This window comes from Onychomys torridus, chromosome 12 (genome assembly GCF_903995425.1).
Source record: "Onychomys torridus chromosome 12, mOncTor1.1, whole genome shotgun sequence".
NCBI lineage: Eukaryota > Metazoa > Chordata > Mammalia > Rodentia > Cricetidae > Onychomys > Onychomys torridus.
Window position 1 is genome coordinate 50,375,631 of NC_050454.1, and position 17,691 is coordinate 50,393,321.

Consider the following 17,691-nt stretch of genomic DNA (forward strand, 5'->3'; position numbering starts at 1 on the left):
TAAGGTTCAAGACAGTAAATCTCTGAAGATTAAATTCCACCCCAGCAAGGTATCTGTCACATCACATGTTACTGAGGATTTGATCTGAGGGTTGTGAATAAATACAGGACTCAACTGGACAATTGGCTCAGTTTCTAATTATACAAAGGGGTAGTCATCACTCTGTGCTTCCATGAAAAGCCCTGCGACGTCCTTACACCAAACAGTCAGACATCGAAGGAAAAAAAAAAGCATGTTGTCATGTTGAAGAATAATTTTCCCAATTACTTTAAGAGCTCGACTCTGTCAGTGTTTCTGTGAGAAGAGGTCTGGCAACAAATGGTTTTAAAATTATAAGCATTTCTCCATCAATCCAACAATTTCCATACTGAAAGCCCTCTGTCCTGTTTCGTTGAATTAAGTTGCACTTAAATGAGTTAAAAGCTTCTTCTTGTACTTGATCTTCTGTCACAGTCATACTCCTTACTGTCTGGGCTTCCCTAACACTTGGCAGGAATGCTTTGTGCTAGCAGAATTGTTAAACTTGAATCTCTTGGTGATGATGTACCTAAATATGCCTTAAATGTCTGCTACTCACCATTGCATTGTAGCTTGATGTGCCTCTAAATCATGTAAACAAAATGACATTTGAGAATTTTTGTGTACTCTAACGTGGTTTTTTCAGAATTATAGTAGTCTTTGAAGGTTCAAACCTGGAATGTATCATCAACAAACCAAGTATTAATTCCAAATTGGTATCATACCACTTCAGTTTCAAAAGAAGCTTCCAGAAAAAAAAAATACACCCATTCAAATTAGAGTATATCTGTATTTTATCTATACATCTACCTTGGAGACAACCTAAATCAAACAGAGCTTTCAGAACAAAAATACAGTTGACTCACTTAACCTGAAGATATTTAAAATTCCTTCATGGTTCATTGATGTAAGAGCTTCCTTTTTGAGTTTATTGCTATTCATCACATCTTCTTTGATATACATTGTGTTAATCATATCCCCATGTAACAGATAACTAGGAAAATATGAGTAAAATACTCACTGTCCGTAAAATAACCATTTCTTAGAATATACATGTAGGAGGGGGTGAGGAGATTGCACCCTATCAGAAACAGTAACTTACCATATGCAGTTACAAAATAGATTTGCACAATTACAGGACTTTAGATGGGGGAGTAAAAATGGCTCATGTGAGGAAATAATGCTTATCCATTCATTGAGAAAAGTTACCTCTATCTGGAATTCCTGACTACAGCAAGTGTCTCCCACAGTCCCATAACCCACATATAAAATAATCACTCAGACGCTTATATTACTTAGAAACTGTATGGCCATGGCAGGCTTCTTGTCATCTAGTTCTTCTATCTTAAATTAATCCATTTCTATTAATCTATAACTTGCCTCTTGGTTTGTGGCTTACCTGTACCTTTACATCTTGCTTGTCATGGTGGTGACTGGCAGCATCTCTCTGCCCCAGGCTTCACTTCCCAGCATTCTCCTCTTCCTTGTCCTGCTTACCCTATCGTTCCTGCCTGGCTACTGGCCAATCAGCACTTTATTTATTTTAACCAATCAGAGCAACACATTTGACATACAGAACATCCCACAGCACTTCCCTGTAGTGGATAGCCATCCCAGCATTGGCCTGGAAGTTCCAACCCCAATTGAGGCTTCGGTAATGGTCATGCCCACAAGGCAGGGCGGAGGAGGAAGCGGAAGACCAAGGATCGGGAAGAGGGCTCGCGCTTGGTGCCAGGACCCTGGACTCTGGAGGTAGACCGAGCAGAGTTCTCCAGAGAACACTGCCGGACTACGCTATACCTTTGCCAGACCCTGCAACCTACCCCTTCATTTGTAAGTTAGCCCACAAAATAAACCTCCCTTTTAACTTCATGGAGTGGCCTTAATAATTTCACCAATATTTCCCCTTTTCTTTTTTTTTTAAAAAGCAAGGTTTTAACTTTTATATAGTAAAATTTTAGATAATAAAACAATTATCAAGCAAGAATTATAGTTAGAATATTAAAGAAGATATCCTATCTATTTTATATTTGTAAGTCTAAGGTTTTATATCTAACTATCTTTTATCATAACTGAGGAAATTATAACTATCTAGTCTTCAACCACATCAAAGACCTCAGAAGGATATAATATCACCTGAGAACCGGGAGAAGGATGCAAGCAACTTTCGGGAGTCTTGTAGGGTAGACAGAGACAGCTGGCAGCCTGGACAGTCACCTAATGTTCCTTTGTAAAGTTTGGGCATTTGTCTTCAGCCCACAGGGCTAGAGTCTCTTGGTCACTTCTCTCAGTGTCCTGTAGAATGTCTGGCAGTTTCCTCTGTGAAGTAGGAACCTGAAGGACCATTTTGTCAAGCAAAGTTTACTGGTCACCTTTCTATGGGTCCTGCATGTCCAGTCGATCAAGCAGTCCAGGCAAGAACAGTTTTTTGACCAAATGGCTATTTTTGCCAAGGTGAAGATAAACTCCATATGAAGTGTCTTTAATGATCATCTTCCTCTCTGAAGTAAATCGGTGCTGCCAGGAGCAGACATGTCTCACTGTCCAGAAAGGCTGAATTTTAAAAATATTTTAAATACCATATTCTGTAGACCTTTGAAGTGTTTGAAGATTACCTGTATATCTGAAATATTCTATGTATACCTAGAAAACTTAACATGACTATAAGTTTGACTATCACAGAAGACTAATTAATCTGTATTTCTTAATTATCCATTACAATCTAAATGAGTTGCATAAACATAAAACCTCAAACGAGAGTCGAAATGTATATATATAGCATAATAAAATTAACTTTAAGTTTGTATCAATAGACTAAAATCTATACCAATGTAAGACATTTTAAACAAGTTGCTATTCTTTAAAAGTAAATTCATTAATCTACCCTTTTATCCTATTATATCTATATCATATGACCTTTTTTATTTTAGAAAGAGATCATATTTATAATCAACCTGATTTAAATAAAAATACTGGTTTTTCCCTGTCCCACACCAGAGGGCTCTTCTGATTTGGGACATAAGAATTTCTTAACCTTTTATTTTAGCAATATGTCTGGGTTTAGAGAAGGAGTGAGCCAATTCCATCTCCAAAGCCAGCTTGACAATTTTGGGAATTTGGGCATAGTTTTTATTACTACTTCCTGCTGGAGGGGGGTGCTGTATCTTATGGGGACACAAAGAAAATCATAGGAATATGGAGTAGTCCATGAGGGTAAACCTCTGAGCTGGTTGCCTTGAAACCATTCTGGACATTGGATCATCTGGGCCATGGTGACATCGGAGACCTTTCAGGTGGTCTTGGCTGAACAAACCTGATGTATCTTAATCTGGAACAAATCCATAGCCCCTGGCTTTCTGTGGAAACAAAAGCAGAGACTCTTTTCCAAAGCAATATATCCTTATATCCAAATTTTGAAGTCAAGGTACCTTTAAAATTTACATATTTGTTTAACTCAACAGCTTTTACAATCAAATCTTTTTCTGTAGTTAAAAATCCCAAAGACAACATAAACCAGATTCTCTGTGTAATATCCATCTTTGTAAGACTGAAATGCCACTGTGGCTGCTAGCTCTGCCCACCTCAGCTTTCCAAAGTGGAGGTGGTACAGTTTACCGCCAGCTCTGGGTCTGGAGCCATGTGTACCATCATATCAGAAGCAGTTCTATCAAAGCAGCGCATAGCCCAGAAACCTTTTTTTCTTTTTCTTCAAACTAACAAAGACTAAATCCACCATGCATCAGAGTAAAAAGTGTCGCTTGTAGACTCCTCATTCCCGCCACATTGTAGGTCATAGACACACACCAGGAACCCACCATAGTAGCTCAAACCGGCAGGCTGCCACTAACTTGAGATAGACAACTAGGAAGCTATTTTTAGCTCTGTTTTAGAATCTTTTTTCTCAGGTTTTAAGTGGAAACTCTTGTCAACAGCACCATTTGTAGTTGGAGATCTTCTCTCCAGGTGCCACCAAGCCCCCATGGTCCCATAACCCACATATAAAACAATCACTCAGACGCTTATATTCTTAGAAACTGTATGGCCATGGCAGGCTTCTTGTCATCTAGTTCTTCTATCTTAAATTAATCCATTTCTATTAATCTACAACTTGCCACTTGGTTTGTGGCTTACCTGTACCTTTACATCTTCCTTGTCATGGCAGTGGCTGGCAGCATCTCTCTGCCCCAGGCTTCACTTCCCAGCATTCTCCTCTTCCTTGTCCTGCCTACCCTATCCTTCCTGCCTGGCTACTGGCCAATCAGCACTTTATTTATTTTAACCAATCAGAGCAACACATTTGACATTCAAAACATAACACAGCCGTCTCCCGATATTTCCTGCACTCATATAATAACAATCTACCAATGTGCACTTGTTTTTAAGCCTAGAACTAGAGGGAGGCATGGGAAACAGTTCATGGACATGTCTTAACAGCCCTTAAACTAACGTCAAAAATATGTCCATCATTAAGAAATATTTTTTAAAAGTAATTGTTGCAAAGTATCTGGGTATATTTTTAACTTTACTTAGTAGTTTAATTCCCAAACCAACCTGTCTAGAAATATATGAAGTCCCTATTTTAATAACAATTTTGCGTATTTCTTGCTTACAGTCAACTGACCACCTCATCAAATATTTTACTGTGTGTATAAAGGTGATGAGGAAAGCCTGGGGGTGTGCTCAGAGGAGCTAAGGAATAAATTTATGTAAACTACCAGGCCTTATTGCTCAACGTTTGGAGGAGAGCAACTAACCTGGTGTTGCCTTGTTGATGCAGTATTGGAATTCCATCTAGTACCTAGCCAATGAGTAAAGAGACCATGAGGTGTGTTTCAAAGAGCAGTGTTTGGAGTGTGAAGTCATTTGGAATCAAATTTCCAATCTATAGTTTGCCAATTGCATAAGACTGGGGCCCTCTTTGCTCTTTAGTATCTGTATCTTACATATAAGAACATGGTAACAATTGGCATTCCTATGTTCATGACAGATTATAAAAATACATAGGGATATACATGGAATTGTCATGCTAAATAAACTTTGAAATATTAATAATATTTGTGATTACAGTCAGTGCAGTTTTTATTTCTTTTATTTCATTTTGATTTATTCGGCAACCTCATCACATAAGTAAAAATATGTGAAAATCATTTCTAGGTCATTGTATGAAACTTGTACTTTTATCTATAATTGTCATGCCAAATCATAGGCTAAGATTAGCTGTCTTTCATTAAGATAATTTTACTTTAGACAAATAGCAAATCTTTCTGAATTTTTCTCTTCTCAAGAGTATTCAATGTTTTCAAATTTTGGAAGAGATATTCAGTAAGTAAAATTTTCATTCAAAAGTATATCTTATCATAAACATTGTGGTTCATTGTAATAAACCAAGTTTCTGTTAATTATTGTCCACAATAATTCTTATAACTATAGTACTTCTAATTTTAGAATAAATATAAAGAAAGTCTTTGATTTTCCAATTATAGTAAACATAAAGGTAATTGTAGACTTTGACAGTGATCATGTTGTTACTTTGAAAAAATAATTTATGAAAATGTAGTAGGGGCTGGGAGATAACTCAGTAGGTAAGAAGAGCATATTTTGTGCAAACTTAAGAACCTAGGTATGAAACCCCAGCACCTACACAAACAGCTAGGCATTGCTGTGTGTGACAGTAACCCCAGAACCTAGGGTAGAGGTAGGAGGATTCCTGGAGCTCACTGACAGCAAGACTAGCAAAGTGGCATGTTTCTGTGAGAAACTGTCTGAAGGAACAAGGAGGAGAGTGATATAGCATAACTCTCTCACCCTCTTCTAGCCTCCACATGGAAGTGTGCTTGCCTGCCACAGATGTGCACACACATGCATAAACAGCACAAAAGACAGAAAAACAGGTATTAGCACAATTTTAATGACATGTATCATATTTGATGTTCTAAAACAGGGTAGTGGATTTTGGTTGCAATGTGCATTTTAAAAGTTATTTCATTCTCTAAATTTTTAAAATGTATAATATGTAAAAGCAACTTCTCATGCTATTTTCCCTCTAAATCTCTACAACAATCCTCATATATCTTCATTTTGTTCCAATTCAAAAGAATAGAGTAAATAGTAATGTCCAGTCAATAATCATTTTGACCATACATGACAAAGGCCGAAGTTAAAATTTAATTTTGATTTGATCCTGTAGGATTCTGGCGCTGATTAAATCTTCATAATTTTGTACTTAATTTTGTAATTCATTGCCTAGGTTTCTAATTAAATGTTTTCGGTACTTCATTTAGAGGATCCATTCCCTGCATTCCTCTTGATTAGTAGGAAAGAATCAATGAGAATTGATCCAATTTGTAGAACACAATTCTCATATTGATAGTAGTTTGTATTCATTTGCTTTCCCCTAATCTTTTATTAATGGTCATCTTCAAAATGTCAATTAATGCCAAAGTGTGGTGCAGTGATAATTCAAATCTATAAAGAAACCAGTTTGAGACTATATAGTAGACCAAAGGAGAGACTTTTGTGTTTAATGTAAATTCCAGACAGACTGGAACATGGCAGCCAAAGAACATGATGATTGTGAAAAATCCTAATATATAAATCACAATCACAAAATCAACTGAAATTGTTGATATAAACAAATAAAACAACAAATTTGTTTTACTGTTTGGTTTGGGTTTTTTTGTTTTGTTTTGTTTTGTTTTGTTGTTGTTTTGTTTTGTTTTGTTTTGTTTTGAGACACAGTTCCTCTGTGTATCTCTAACTGTCCTAGAACTCACTCTATAGATCAAGCTGGCCTCAAACTCAGAGATCCTCCTGCCTCTGCCTCCCAAGTGCTGAGCTTCTAACTATATGGCCCTGGCTGTCCTAGAACTTCCCATGTCGACCAGGATGGCCTGGATCTCATAGAAATGTTGCAGCTGCTGCCTCCCACGCAAGTGTTGGAGTTAAAGACATGAACTACCAAGCCCACCTTTGAAACTCCAAATTGATGATCAGATTTTTTTTTTCTCTTGGGCTTCTGTATTTCCAGACTGTAACACTGGTTGCTGAGGTAGAGGGAACAACTTGGAGAACTATGAGTGGTATACCAAGACTCAAATGAGCTTTTGTCCTATGAAAATAGCCATTGCCTACAGGAGGGGGAAAACAATCTTCAGTGCAGCATTTCCAGCACATTCCAAACTTACTTAGACCGCATGATCTCCCACACTTTGGCTAATGATGTTTCCATAGTAGGTTAATTGCTAACATGTGCCATATTCTTTCTTGAGCTCCTTCTCACTCAGTATTTTTCTCCACCATTTCACACATAACCATTTAATTATTCTAACTGCATAGTATAATAATTATAGATAATGTTCCCTAGGATGGTTCATGCTTACATATCTTATATGAGATAAATAATATATAGTACAAAGTTATTACTGTGCGTGCGGTGCGCACACACATTCTTACATATTATTGGTTCAAGTATGATCAACATCCCTATATCCAGAAGATAAAGTCAAGCAATTCATTTTTTATACATACCAAGGCTAATTTTTATGAAGTCTATTGTTATTTTAATCACAGACACTTACCGAATGTAAATCACAGAATTTACTGAAGTGTAAAATAGTGAAAATGTATGCACATTTGTATAAAATAGGGAACACAATCAGGGACACTAGGAGATTACACTGACATGGTAGCTGACAAGTATCATGTTTACTAAGTGCAAGTGTGAAATTTGTTGTTGTAGACAGGAAGTTGAATTGGCTATGGAACATTCACTTGAGCAATATGGAAGTTGCATCAACTTAAAAAAAAAAAAAAAAAAACACTGGGATGGTGGCATCCGTAGAGAAAGCAGGATGAGATGTCTGAAGAACTATGAAACCTACACCTTTAAGAATTTGATGACTGAAAAGGTAGTCAATCAGTAAGCCCTAGGGTCTATCCCTCAGATTAGAACTGAAGCTGAGGGGCCAAGAATGTAAAAAGCGGGTTTGTTCCTAACAAACAAACAAACACATAAACAACAGGATTTCATAACAACGAAACTGACTGTTTTGGAAGACAGTGAACCCCAAATATTCACTAACTTCCCAGGAGGTGTGTATCTGATGGCCCATTTTCTTCCAACCTTGGGTGTATATGATTATTTGATTCAGATATCCCTTTTATATTTCATAAAATGCTTTATATTTAGTATTGGCTTTCCAGGGAGACAGAGGATACAAAAACATCTGAGTTCACATACAGTAATTTCCCTTCAGTACATAATACTAAAGGAGAAAATGCATTGTTTTGCTTTTTTGCATTTTCCACTTGTTTCTTACGTAGTCGGTCACTTAAGTAAAAATTTGCCTTCATTAATTCCTCGGTTACCGTCAATTCAATTCTGTGTAAGAACAAAAAAAATGAAAGTACCTGACTCGGGAGTCCAGGTACCAATGCATATGCAGATGACATGGAGGGTTAAATCACCAAACAGTGGCTTCACCCCCCTTGAATTCAAGCCTACAGGACCCCAAATTCAGAGGCTGCAGAGGAACCTTCGTTCAAATATGCCAAAACAGAATAACCTCTTACTTCCTTATCTTCTAGCCTGTGGCTCAGTAATCAATACTACTTAACAACAACACAAAAAATAAGCAGCTATCTTTTGGACTCAACCTTCGGCCTCCAGCTCACACAGAGCGAAGCAATGGGGCATTTTTGGTTATCATTATCTTTTGACAAGAAGGAGGAGAAAGAAGAAAAATTCGTGAAAATGGCACCTTCTATTTCCTTTAGACCCAGCATGTCTTTAATTAAAGGCAGTATTAGATAGAAAGGATGGGCTTTGCAGATATGGTAAAAATTGATTGATTAATGCACAGTCTAATCCTCCCTAAGCCTAAAAGGAGACCCTGCATGGTGGGTAGACACAAGGAGGTAAGTTTACAGAGTGCTAAGGATAAGTTAAGAGTTAGGTGAAGTTTTTTTTGTTTTTTGTTTTTTTTTTCTTTAAGTAGATATAGGCAACTCATTTCAATGATAATGAACTCACTTCCCATTATTTGCATGGATTTTAGGAAAATATCCACATTTCTAGGAAGGTATCAGTAACAAAATTGTACAAGCCTTATGCCACAGTTTTATGATACTACAAAAACAAGCCAATTTAATTGAGTCATAGATTTGGAAGAATGTTACCATGCTTTAAATAAAGTGATTAGCAATAGTGCAGCCACAATAAATAAACTACACCTGCATAATTAAGTGTAGGGTTCCCCTTGATGGTCTGTGCCTGTTACTAAAACTAATTAATTCATAAAACTAAAGTGACCCCCTACACACTGTGGGTTTTTTTTTTTAATCAGTATTTAAAGAAGCAGGACTGCACTCTCCCTTAACGACCTTTTCATACACATGAACAACAAATTTCTAATTTCTCTCTCTGTTTCAACCCCTTATTTGTTTGACCCTGTTATCACGGTTTACTTGGTTTGTGGTCCAGCACGGTAGTAACTAATACTGCCCCAAAATACACAAAGAGATCCCCTCCCCACACCCTCTAATGGACGGAACACACAACTGTGACCTAAACAATTCATACACCTAGCAAGTTAACAAGTTGCAGGAGCATGCCATTTCCAAATTCACTTTTGAGGATAAACATGACAAAGCCATCCCCAGAGAGATAAGGATAAATAAAGCAAAATGAGCATGTTCCCCTTTTGTCTGTACAGATCCAAACCCTTCTCTACCCACATTAACCACAACAGTTTCATCCTTTGACATTTGTGGTGGGGAATATGGAGAGCATGGAAGTGAGGGGGGATGGCAGGTAACTGGTAAAACCTCCTTGCAGATTTGTGAAAGACTTATGTCCTGTTAAAAATTCCTAAGTCATTCTTGAACAGCTCTGCCTGAGATGAAATGTGTTGCCCTAACTGAAAACAAGCAGAGACACAGGATTAATGATGCCTGTGATGTTTCCAGAGGGAGGGACCCTAGCTGTGTGTGCTTACTGCCCCATTTCTAGTGACTCACTTTCTTTCATAAGCAAGCAGGGGCTCTTCCCCATGCAACACCAAATACTGGTTAAGGGGATAAAAGCCCATCAAACACTGCAATTTGAATGACCTATGACTCCACATTATTTGATTTAGGAGCTAGACTCATGGTCTCCATTGTCTCTGTGTCTAGTTATCAGCAGCAAAGCAGTAGGTGACGGTCGAAATTATCTAGCACATGTAGATACAGCGCATAAGCACATCATCCCTAGACTGCTGCCACTCACAGACTGAATGAACTTCAGCTCCTGAGTATCAGGCTCATCTCAACAACTCTGCATAGGAAAATGAATGTCCAATTGCAAAAACCATTAAAAGGCTTTTTTTTCCTTGAGAAAACAAAGACTACAAGGATAATAACACTTCTATGGATGGTTGCAATATAGACACTATCAAGCAATCTGGAATGCCTCTAAGCATTCAAAGAAAAAAAAAATATTACAAGTTAGGTTCTATTTTACCCAAACACTCATTCAATTTTTCTCAGCCCGATTCTAGCAGAAATTATTGTCTTCCAAAGACATGGGAAGTGCACCGCTTCCCTTACTGTTTTCCAAGGGGGGAAAGCGGAGCATTTTTATAACACCACAGTCCTGCTGCCGCCACAAGACCCTTTACCCACTCCCTCCTGCTCACATCTGAAGTACAGTCCCAGGAGTCTGTAATTGCCAGGAGATGAAGCAATGATGGGGAGTGATCACAGTCAATAGCTTTGATTAACAATAAGGTAGAAAATTAGCAATGCTAGCATCCAGCCACCCTGCCCTCTCCCTCCTCCATATGCTCCCTCAGTCAGGCTGGCGGCCTCGCAGAGGGCAGTCGGAGTCCTTAGCCAGCTTTGAAGTGCAGCAAAGGTGCAGGCAGAGCAGAGAATTAGGGAAATTAAGGGGAAGAAAGGGAAAGTGTAAGCATGGTGCTGAGACCTGCCCAGAGCTCAGTGTGCTGCAGGAAGGGCAAGGAAGACGTGTGCTGTGTGTTGTCCTTGTGTGTTTTTCTGTCACATGTGGATTTATTTGTGTCTGGACATGCTGCGATCGAAATGGCAACTACTGTTACTTCTGTGACTCCATCAGCAGCTCTGGTGTTGTTTCCGACAGACCCCGAGGACCTAGAGAGGGGCCACGACAACGGGACGCCAGCCCCCACCTCTGATAATGATGACAATTCGCTGGGCTACACAGGTAGAGTGTCTCTTTCCCAAATGCTAACTTCCTCCTGAAATGCTTCCACCTCCATCCATCATCAGCCACCTGTGCAAAAATCTCTCACCATCCCTGCTTCCAGCTCACAGCCGCAGCACTTTCCTGTCCTCATTTCCCAGACTTCTTTCTGTCCTTGCAGAGTCTAACTGCAAATGTGAATACATTGAAGAAAAAAGCTGTGCATGAAAACTGAACTTAGAGCGGTTGTCTGTTTTTAATAGAAAGTTTATCGTTCTGAAACGTGGATGCCATAACCTATTCAAAAGGACACGTTTTGGGGTTTTTTTGGGGTTTTTTTTTTTGTTGTTGTTGTTTTTTGGGTTTTTTGTTTTTGTTTTTTTTTTTTTTAGAGAAAGAGTTAATATTTTATTAAATTAGCTTCAGCAAAAGGTAAGAAACCTACAAGTGGTTACATTTCAAAATTAGCTGTACCTTTAAGCAAACTCTTAAATGTGATACAATTCATAATGACAAACTCCTATCTCTGGGTTTTGTTTGCATGAGGCATGGTTATCTTGACAAGCAATCACGTCTGAAGTAGCTACATGTACACATTAGCATAAAAGTACAGATTAAGTTAATGTGTTGGGAGTAATTTTCATTCAAAAAAACGTAAGAATGATCAGTCTTAAAATACAAGAATCTTCCCTGGCATAATTTCTAAGTAGAGTTAGAAGTCTAATTGTGTAACACAATTACAATCTCTTACTCTGACATAATTTGACTGGGACTTTAGACAAGGATAAAGAATAAATAACTCCACTTACAGCTCTTTGAATCAGATAATAATATAATAGAGGTCTGGTGTGGTAGAGGTTTTCCGATGTACTTTCTGTGCTGCTTGCAGACAGGGTTCTTCCCAGACACTGCTGGGCTGTGTGCTGGGGTAGACTATAGAGAAGAGGAGGAGTTCAGTGGAGGTGAGGGATAAGAGAAGTCTTCTGTGTCTTCACATTTGCACATGACTATGCAAAACAGAGTGAGCCAGGGCACACATTTCACTGTGTTACAAAACAATAAGCCGACAATTTACTTTAGAAGCATCTTTGCTGTCTTCACTAGAAATATTTATTCTTCATCTTTTATCCTAATTTTTGGTTTTAAACACTTGGAATAAACACCAAAATCAACAACACCTTTGTTAACAGTTTCACATGCTTGTATGTCTCCATTCCTGAGATTTCCTACTTCTCGTTTTCCTCCTAAGCACAAACTGACCAAAGTTTATGGTGATGGCAAGTTTGTGATTCTTTTCCAGAAATGTAGCAAGAGAAAGAGCTACAGATTACACTGTTAATATCACTCACAAATCAGGGTAGTTTGTATTTGTGAAATGAGGACTCGAAGACAGCGTTCCTTCTGGGGTATCCTCATCAGCGTATTTCTCCCTTGTACTCGCTCTGTCTGGATAAACTGCATTGTTTAGATGCACTAATGGGGTTGCTCTTTCCCTTTTATAGATTTCCTGAGTATTATATATAAATCATGTCACAGCATTGCATTCGAAGTACTTAAATAACAAAGCACTTAATGCCAAATGGATTTAAATATTTTGATTTCCATGTATTTCCCCCCTTTGAGGGACTACCATAGATAAATTAATGTGGGATAATAAATTTATAGAGTTATATTTATTTTCTACAAAGGAACAAATAAAGCAATAAAGTTATTGCAAAGTGAGTAAAAGTAAATCATCTGGACCATCTTTTTCTTGAAACTATAACTGAATCCTTCATTTATCAAGAACATTTACTCATACATTATGTTATAATTCTTGTTAATTCAGAAACTCTTTTATGATCTGTGAATCAAACACGTACCTTGGGCCTCTTTTATTTGAATGTGAATTCATTATTTTTTTTACTCATTAAAACTGCTACTGACATTGATAAGAAAATCAAAGTAGAAAGAATGTTTCAGCCACTTGATGTTCATGATAAGAAATATCTCATGGGCTTTATTCAAGGCATTGCTTAAAATTAGTTACAGACTTCTTTTTTCTTTTGTGTGTGGATATGTATGTGTATGTATGTGTGTGAGAGAGATTCCTTCGGCCTCAGATAAGACTTGCAGAAATCTCTATATATTATGAGAAAGTTTGATGTCCTATTGGTTCAGGAAGAACTTTGCATATTTAATGTAAATTACTTGTAATTTTGAACATCCAGAGGTCAGTAACCCCGGATCTATCAGTAAAAACGATTCATATTAAGCAACATAGAAAATGAGTCATTGGTTTGGATTAGTTTTAAAGCAAACTTCCTTTACACTTAACCAGAAAAACTACCAGGAAATGTGTGTTAGTGCTACATTTTGCACAGAATTTCTAAATGGCCGTGAAAATGTCAGGTGTTTAATATAGGTTTGTTCATTTTATCCAGGTGGCATGTGAAGATACACCAATATTTTATAGGCATATTTTAAAAGCAATATGTACAAATGTGAGTGACAGTTTTAGGGAACACAAAGTAACCCCTTAAAATGGCCATGCACTTCAAATTCAAATTCACACCCATACCATTTTGCTTATTTAGTTTTGAATATTTTCTTAGGAGTATAATATTCACTGTACCTAGTTAGTCATTCCAATGCTTGCTCTGACACTCAAATCATTGGGGACCATCACTGTCAAACTGACCTATCTTAGACTCTATGGATCTCATGTCATACACATGAATTTATGTTTTCATTAACAACCTATTAACAAATGTTAATCTCCTTTGCTACTTGCCTTTTATATCATATACTATGCTTATCTAAATTGTTGATGTGATTTACTTAAGATAATTGGGGAGAGTAGAAATGTGAAGTTTAGAGGCAGGAATACATGGATTACTCTTCTCCTTCTCTGTAGCTGAGATATAAGGCCATGTAATGTTTTCCCATATTTCAGTTTCACTCTTAGTGATCAATAAATGCAAAGCAATTTCTAAGGTGGCATCGTGGTGGGTTATTAAAGTGGACTTGTGCATTATTTATAGTGAAATAGCCCATTTCCTGTTTAACCAAGCATGGTATAAATATTAGGGGTTATTTAACAGTTCACAGCATACAGCCTTTGTCACAATAACAAGGTAGCTAGGGTTTCAAATTAGCACTTCATGGGATCAGACACAAGCCTAAAAAGGTTGAATATGTGATCACCAATGGCTTTTTCTGGGAATTTCTAAGAAAAGCACATTGTTATCAAATCTAAATATTGTTGAAAATTGGAAAAATGTAATATGTGTAAGAACATTTAAATTTATGAAATAGATACATATTCCGTGTGAGATTTACATCATCTTTTTTGAAAATTTCAATCATAAATAAGTCAAAGCTTATCCATAAGTAAAAATTAAAAATTAAGTGGAAGCTAATGATCCCTAATGTGTTCATAATATGCTTAGAAAACAGTAATTAGAAAAGAAATCAAATTTTAACCACATTTTGATAAGAAAAAAGTCTATAAATTTGATGAATAGGGTGTAAAAAGTATATTCTTTGTCTCCATTTCAGTATAACAAAGACAATTGTAGTTGGAGTTTTTCTGTCAGCATTTTATTTATAGAGTGATATCCACAGCAGACAATATCTGCATCACTAGAGATAAGGGGTCCTGCTGCTTTTATAACAGCATTTTGGAAATAATAAATGTAAAGTTGCATATTTAAATAAAAAAATCAGGATTATGTGAATGTCAAAGTAAAATCTAACCAAGAATTGCCAGGAATCCCCAGTAATTTCAAATGAAATCAGTCTTCTACCCCTTGTTATCACATCCATGTAAATTTTGTTTGTAGTTTCTTTAGGAGAAAAACACTATGTGTTACTTATGTAGAAAGCAATATCCTTATCAAATTATATGTTTGCCTGAAGAAACACAAATGTGATCCACAAACTGTATTCTGGAATCTCAGCATCTCAGCTGTTAACTATTATATGATGGTGGTGTTGATTCTTGGATCTCCCTACATTGGTATATTGGTGTGTGTGTGTGTGTGTGTGTGTGTGTGTGTGTGTGTGTGTGTGTGCATGCTTGTATGTATGCCTGTGTGCATTTATGTATGTGTACATGAGTGTGTTGCATGTTTATGTGTCTGTGTGTGTGTATATCTGTCTCTGTGTGTGTGTGTGTGTGTGTGTGTGTGTGTGTGTGTGTGTGTGTGTGTGTTTATAGGGGTGCAAGTACTCATGAGGACAAAATCTGATGTGGGTCTTTGCCTTGTTCAAGACAGGGTTTTTGTTTGCTAACATAGCAGGTTTACAGGCTTATAGGGCTTGCCTTGTCTCCACTTTCTGCCTCACAGTAGGAGTGCTGGGTTTCAGACACATGCCACCATGACCAGGTCTACTTGGGTTTTCTGGATTTGTACTCACACTTGCTTTACAAGGGTGTTACCCAGTTCCTGTCTCCATACATGCTTAATTTCCTGATTTCACTGGTAAAGTCAAAAAAGAACTCCATTTTTCTATGTGAATATTCTACTTATACACTGATATAAACAACCAGAATTTATGATTTTTTTTCTGTGCACAGAGGAGTTTTAGGAGCTTTGTAGGCAGCAGCTTCTGACTCCTTATAATCTTACCTCACAGGAAGATGGTATTGCTCATACAAATAATGTGGGAGGTCTGCTTTAATACATTAGAAGTGAATGAATCCAAAATTAATTATATATAAACTTCACAGGCCCTTTCAGTTACATGAGGTTGAGTATTTTAGCTCCATTTGAGCATTTAGTTAGGAATGAAACAGCTTAGCCATGCTATGGTAGACACCCAGCACCCACATCGGATAGCTCACAGCCTCCTATAGTTCCACTTCCAGAGGAACCAACACCTTCTTCTGATCTCCACTGACTTCTGCATGCATGCTGTTCACATACAAACAAGCATCCATCCAGACACATACACCAAATACAACAAATCTTGAAAAAGGAAAATTGATAAAGGCTTGATTTGGGAAAGTCTCATGTAATGTCTCCTAAAAAAAAAAAAAAAAAAAAAAAAAAGTAGCTTTGATCTAACTTCTGAAATTTTACTGTTAATTTTAAAAATTGTATTCAAATGCTACAAAGTTTCCATATATGTCAACAAGTAACATCTTCAAAAGATGTTAACATGCGTGTACTCTTTAAGTAAACATATCCAAACACACAATGCTATACTTGAGTAACTAAGATTAAAAATATGAATTGCCAATGTGGGTGGGTGAAATCTCCTAAGGTCCCACTCTGATATGATGAGTTACAGGCTTCTGAGGGAAAGACAATGAGACTAAGTCTGCTCAGGAATGAAGACCAGATTAGTGATTCAATCACAAGCAGTCAGCAAAACACATACACGTATGAGTCACAGTGAATGAACTCAGCATCTTATATTTATAAAGTATGAGTGTAAGTGAGTGGATGTGTGTGTATGTAATGATAATAATTAAAAAATAAGAGACCATGAATTTGAGAAAGAATCAGGGCAGGAGGAAATGTAAGAGGAGCTGAAGAAAAGAAAGGCTGGGGGAAATATGTAAATACAGTACTCATATGCACAATGACATATAAAAAGAAATAGGGAGCAGGGCATGGTGGTGCATGGCTTTAATCCCAGCACTTAGGAAGGAGAGACTGGTGGATCTGAGTTTCAGACCAACCTGATCTACAGAGTGAGTTCTAGAACAGCCAGGGCCATACAGAGAAACCCTGTCTTGAAAAACTAAAAAACAAACAAACAAAACTCTAAAGGAAAATTTCAAAAATAAATAACTTTAGAATTGTAGCATCTACAGCAAAGTGACTGGCCAATCTGAAAATCCAGTGAGAAACTTCATTTCTGTATTAATTAATTAACATTGTAGCTGGACCATTTTATGCCTTGACTATAGAATGTGGCCTTGGAAATGAGTCCTTGCTCACCTAGAAAGACAAGCACCAGGTTCAGAGCTTTCTGCACAGATCCCTGGGCAAAGTATAATCTACTACATAGAATACTCTTCAAATTACTCTCCTTGTTTTAGTTTAGTTTTCTGATTTCTAGGAAGGAATACTATTTGGAATTTCACTTGATTCTCTTAAAATCCAAAAGAGAATTAGCCAGCCTTTCCTAATGTCTAATGTTTACAAAGATGATTACACAGTAATAATTTCCCTTCATTAAGTAAATACAAATTTTCTTGCACAGTTAGTGAAAAGCAGCCCAATTTCAGTTTTATCTAAAAATAACTAGTACAAGAAAACTATGCAAGAAGAATGTACATATTCACTACACGAGAGAGTCATTTAACTCTTACTTTACATTGCTGCAAAGAAATTCTTTTAAATATAGTATTTTCATTAATTCTTTTCGAATCTCATACAATGTACTTTGATCATACTTAGCACCAAATCACCACAGATACATTCCAACCCTCATTAAGTCCCCACAACTTCCTCCACATACTTGTGCATAGAAACTAT

General features: G+C 37.1%; 1 protein-coding gene across 6 annotated transcripts in view; it reads left to right on the forward strand.

The window, feature by feature from the left end:
• Robo1 (roundabout guidance receptor 1) overlaps positions 1-17,691 on the forward strand; it is a 1,035,706-nt gene that overhangs the window by 553,252 nt on the left and 464,763 nt on the right. For 5 of the 6 annotated variants that reach the window (XM_036203231.1, XM_036203233.1, XM_036203229.1 and 2 more), the window contains one exon: positions 11,156-11,239. The exons of the other annotated variant lie outside the window; for it this stretch is intronic. In XM_036203231.1, coding sequence (XP_036059124.1) covers positions 11,156-11,239 — 84 coding nt within the window. The remainder of the gene's footprint in view (positions 1-11,155; positions 11,240-17,691) is intronic. 6 annotated transcript variants of the gene reach the window in all.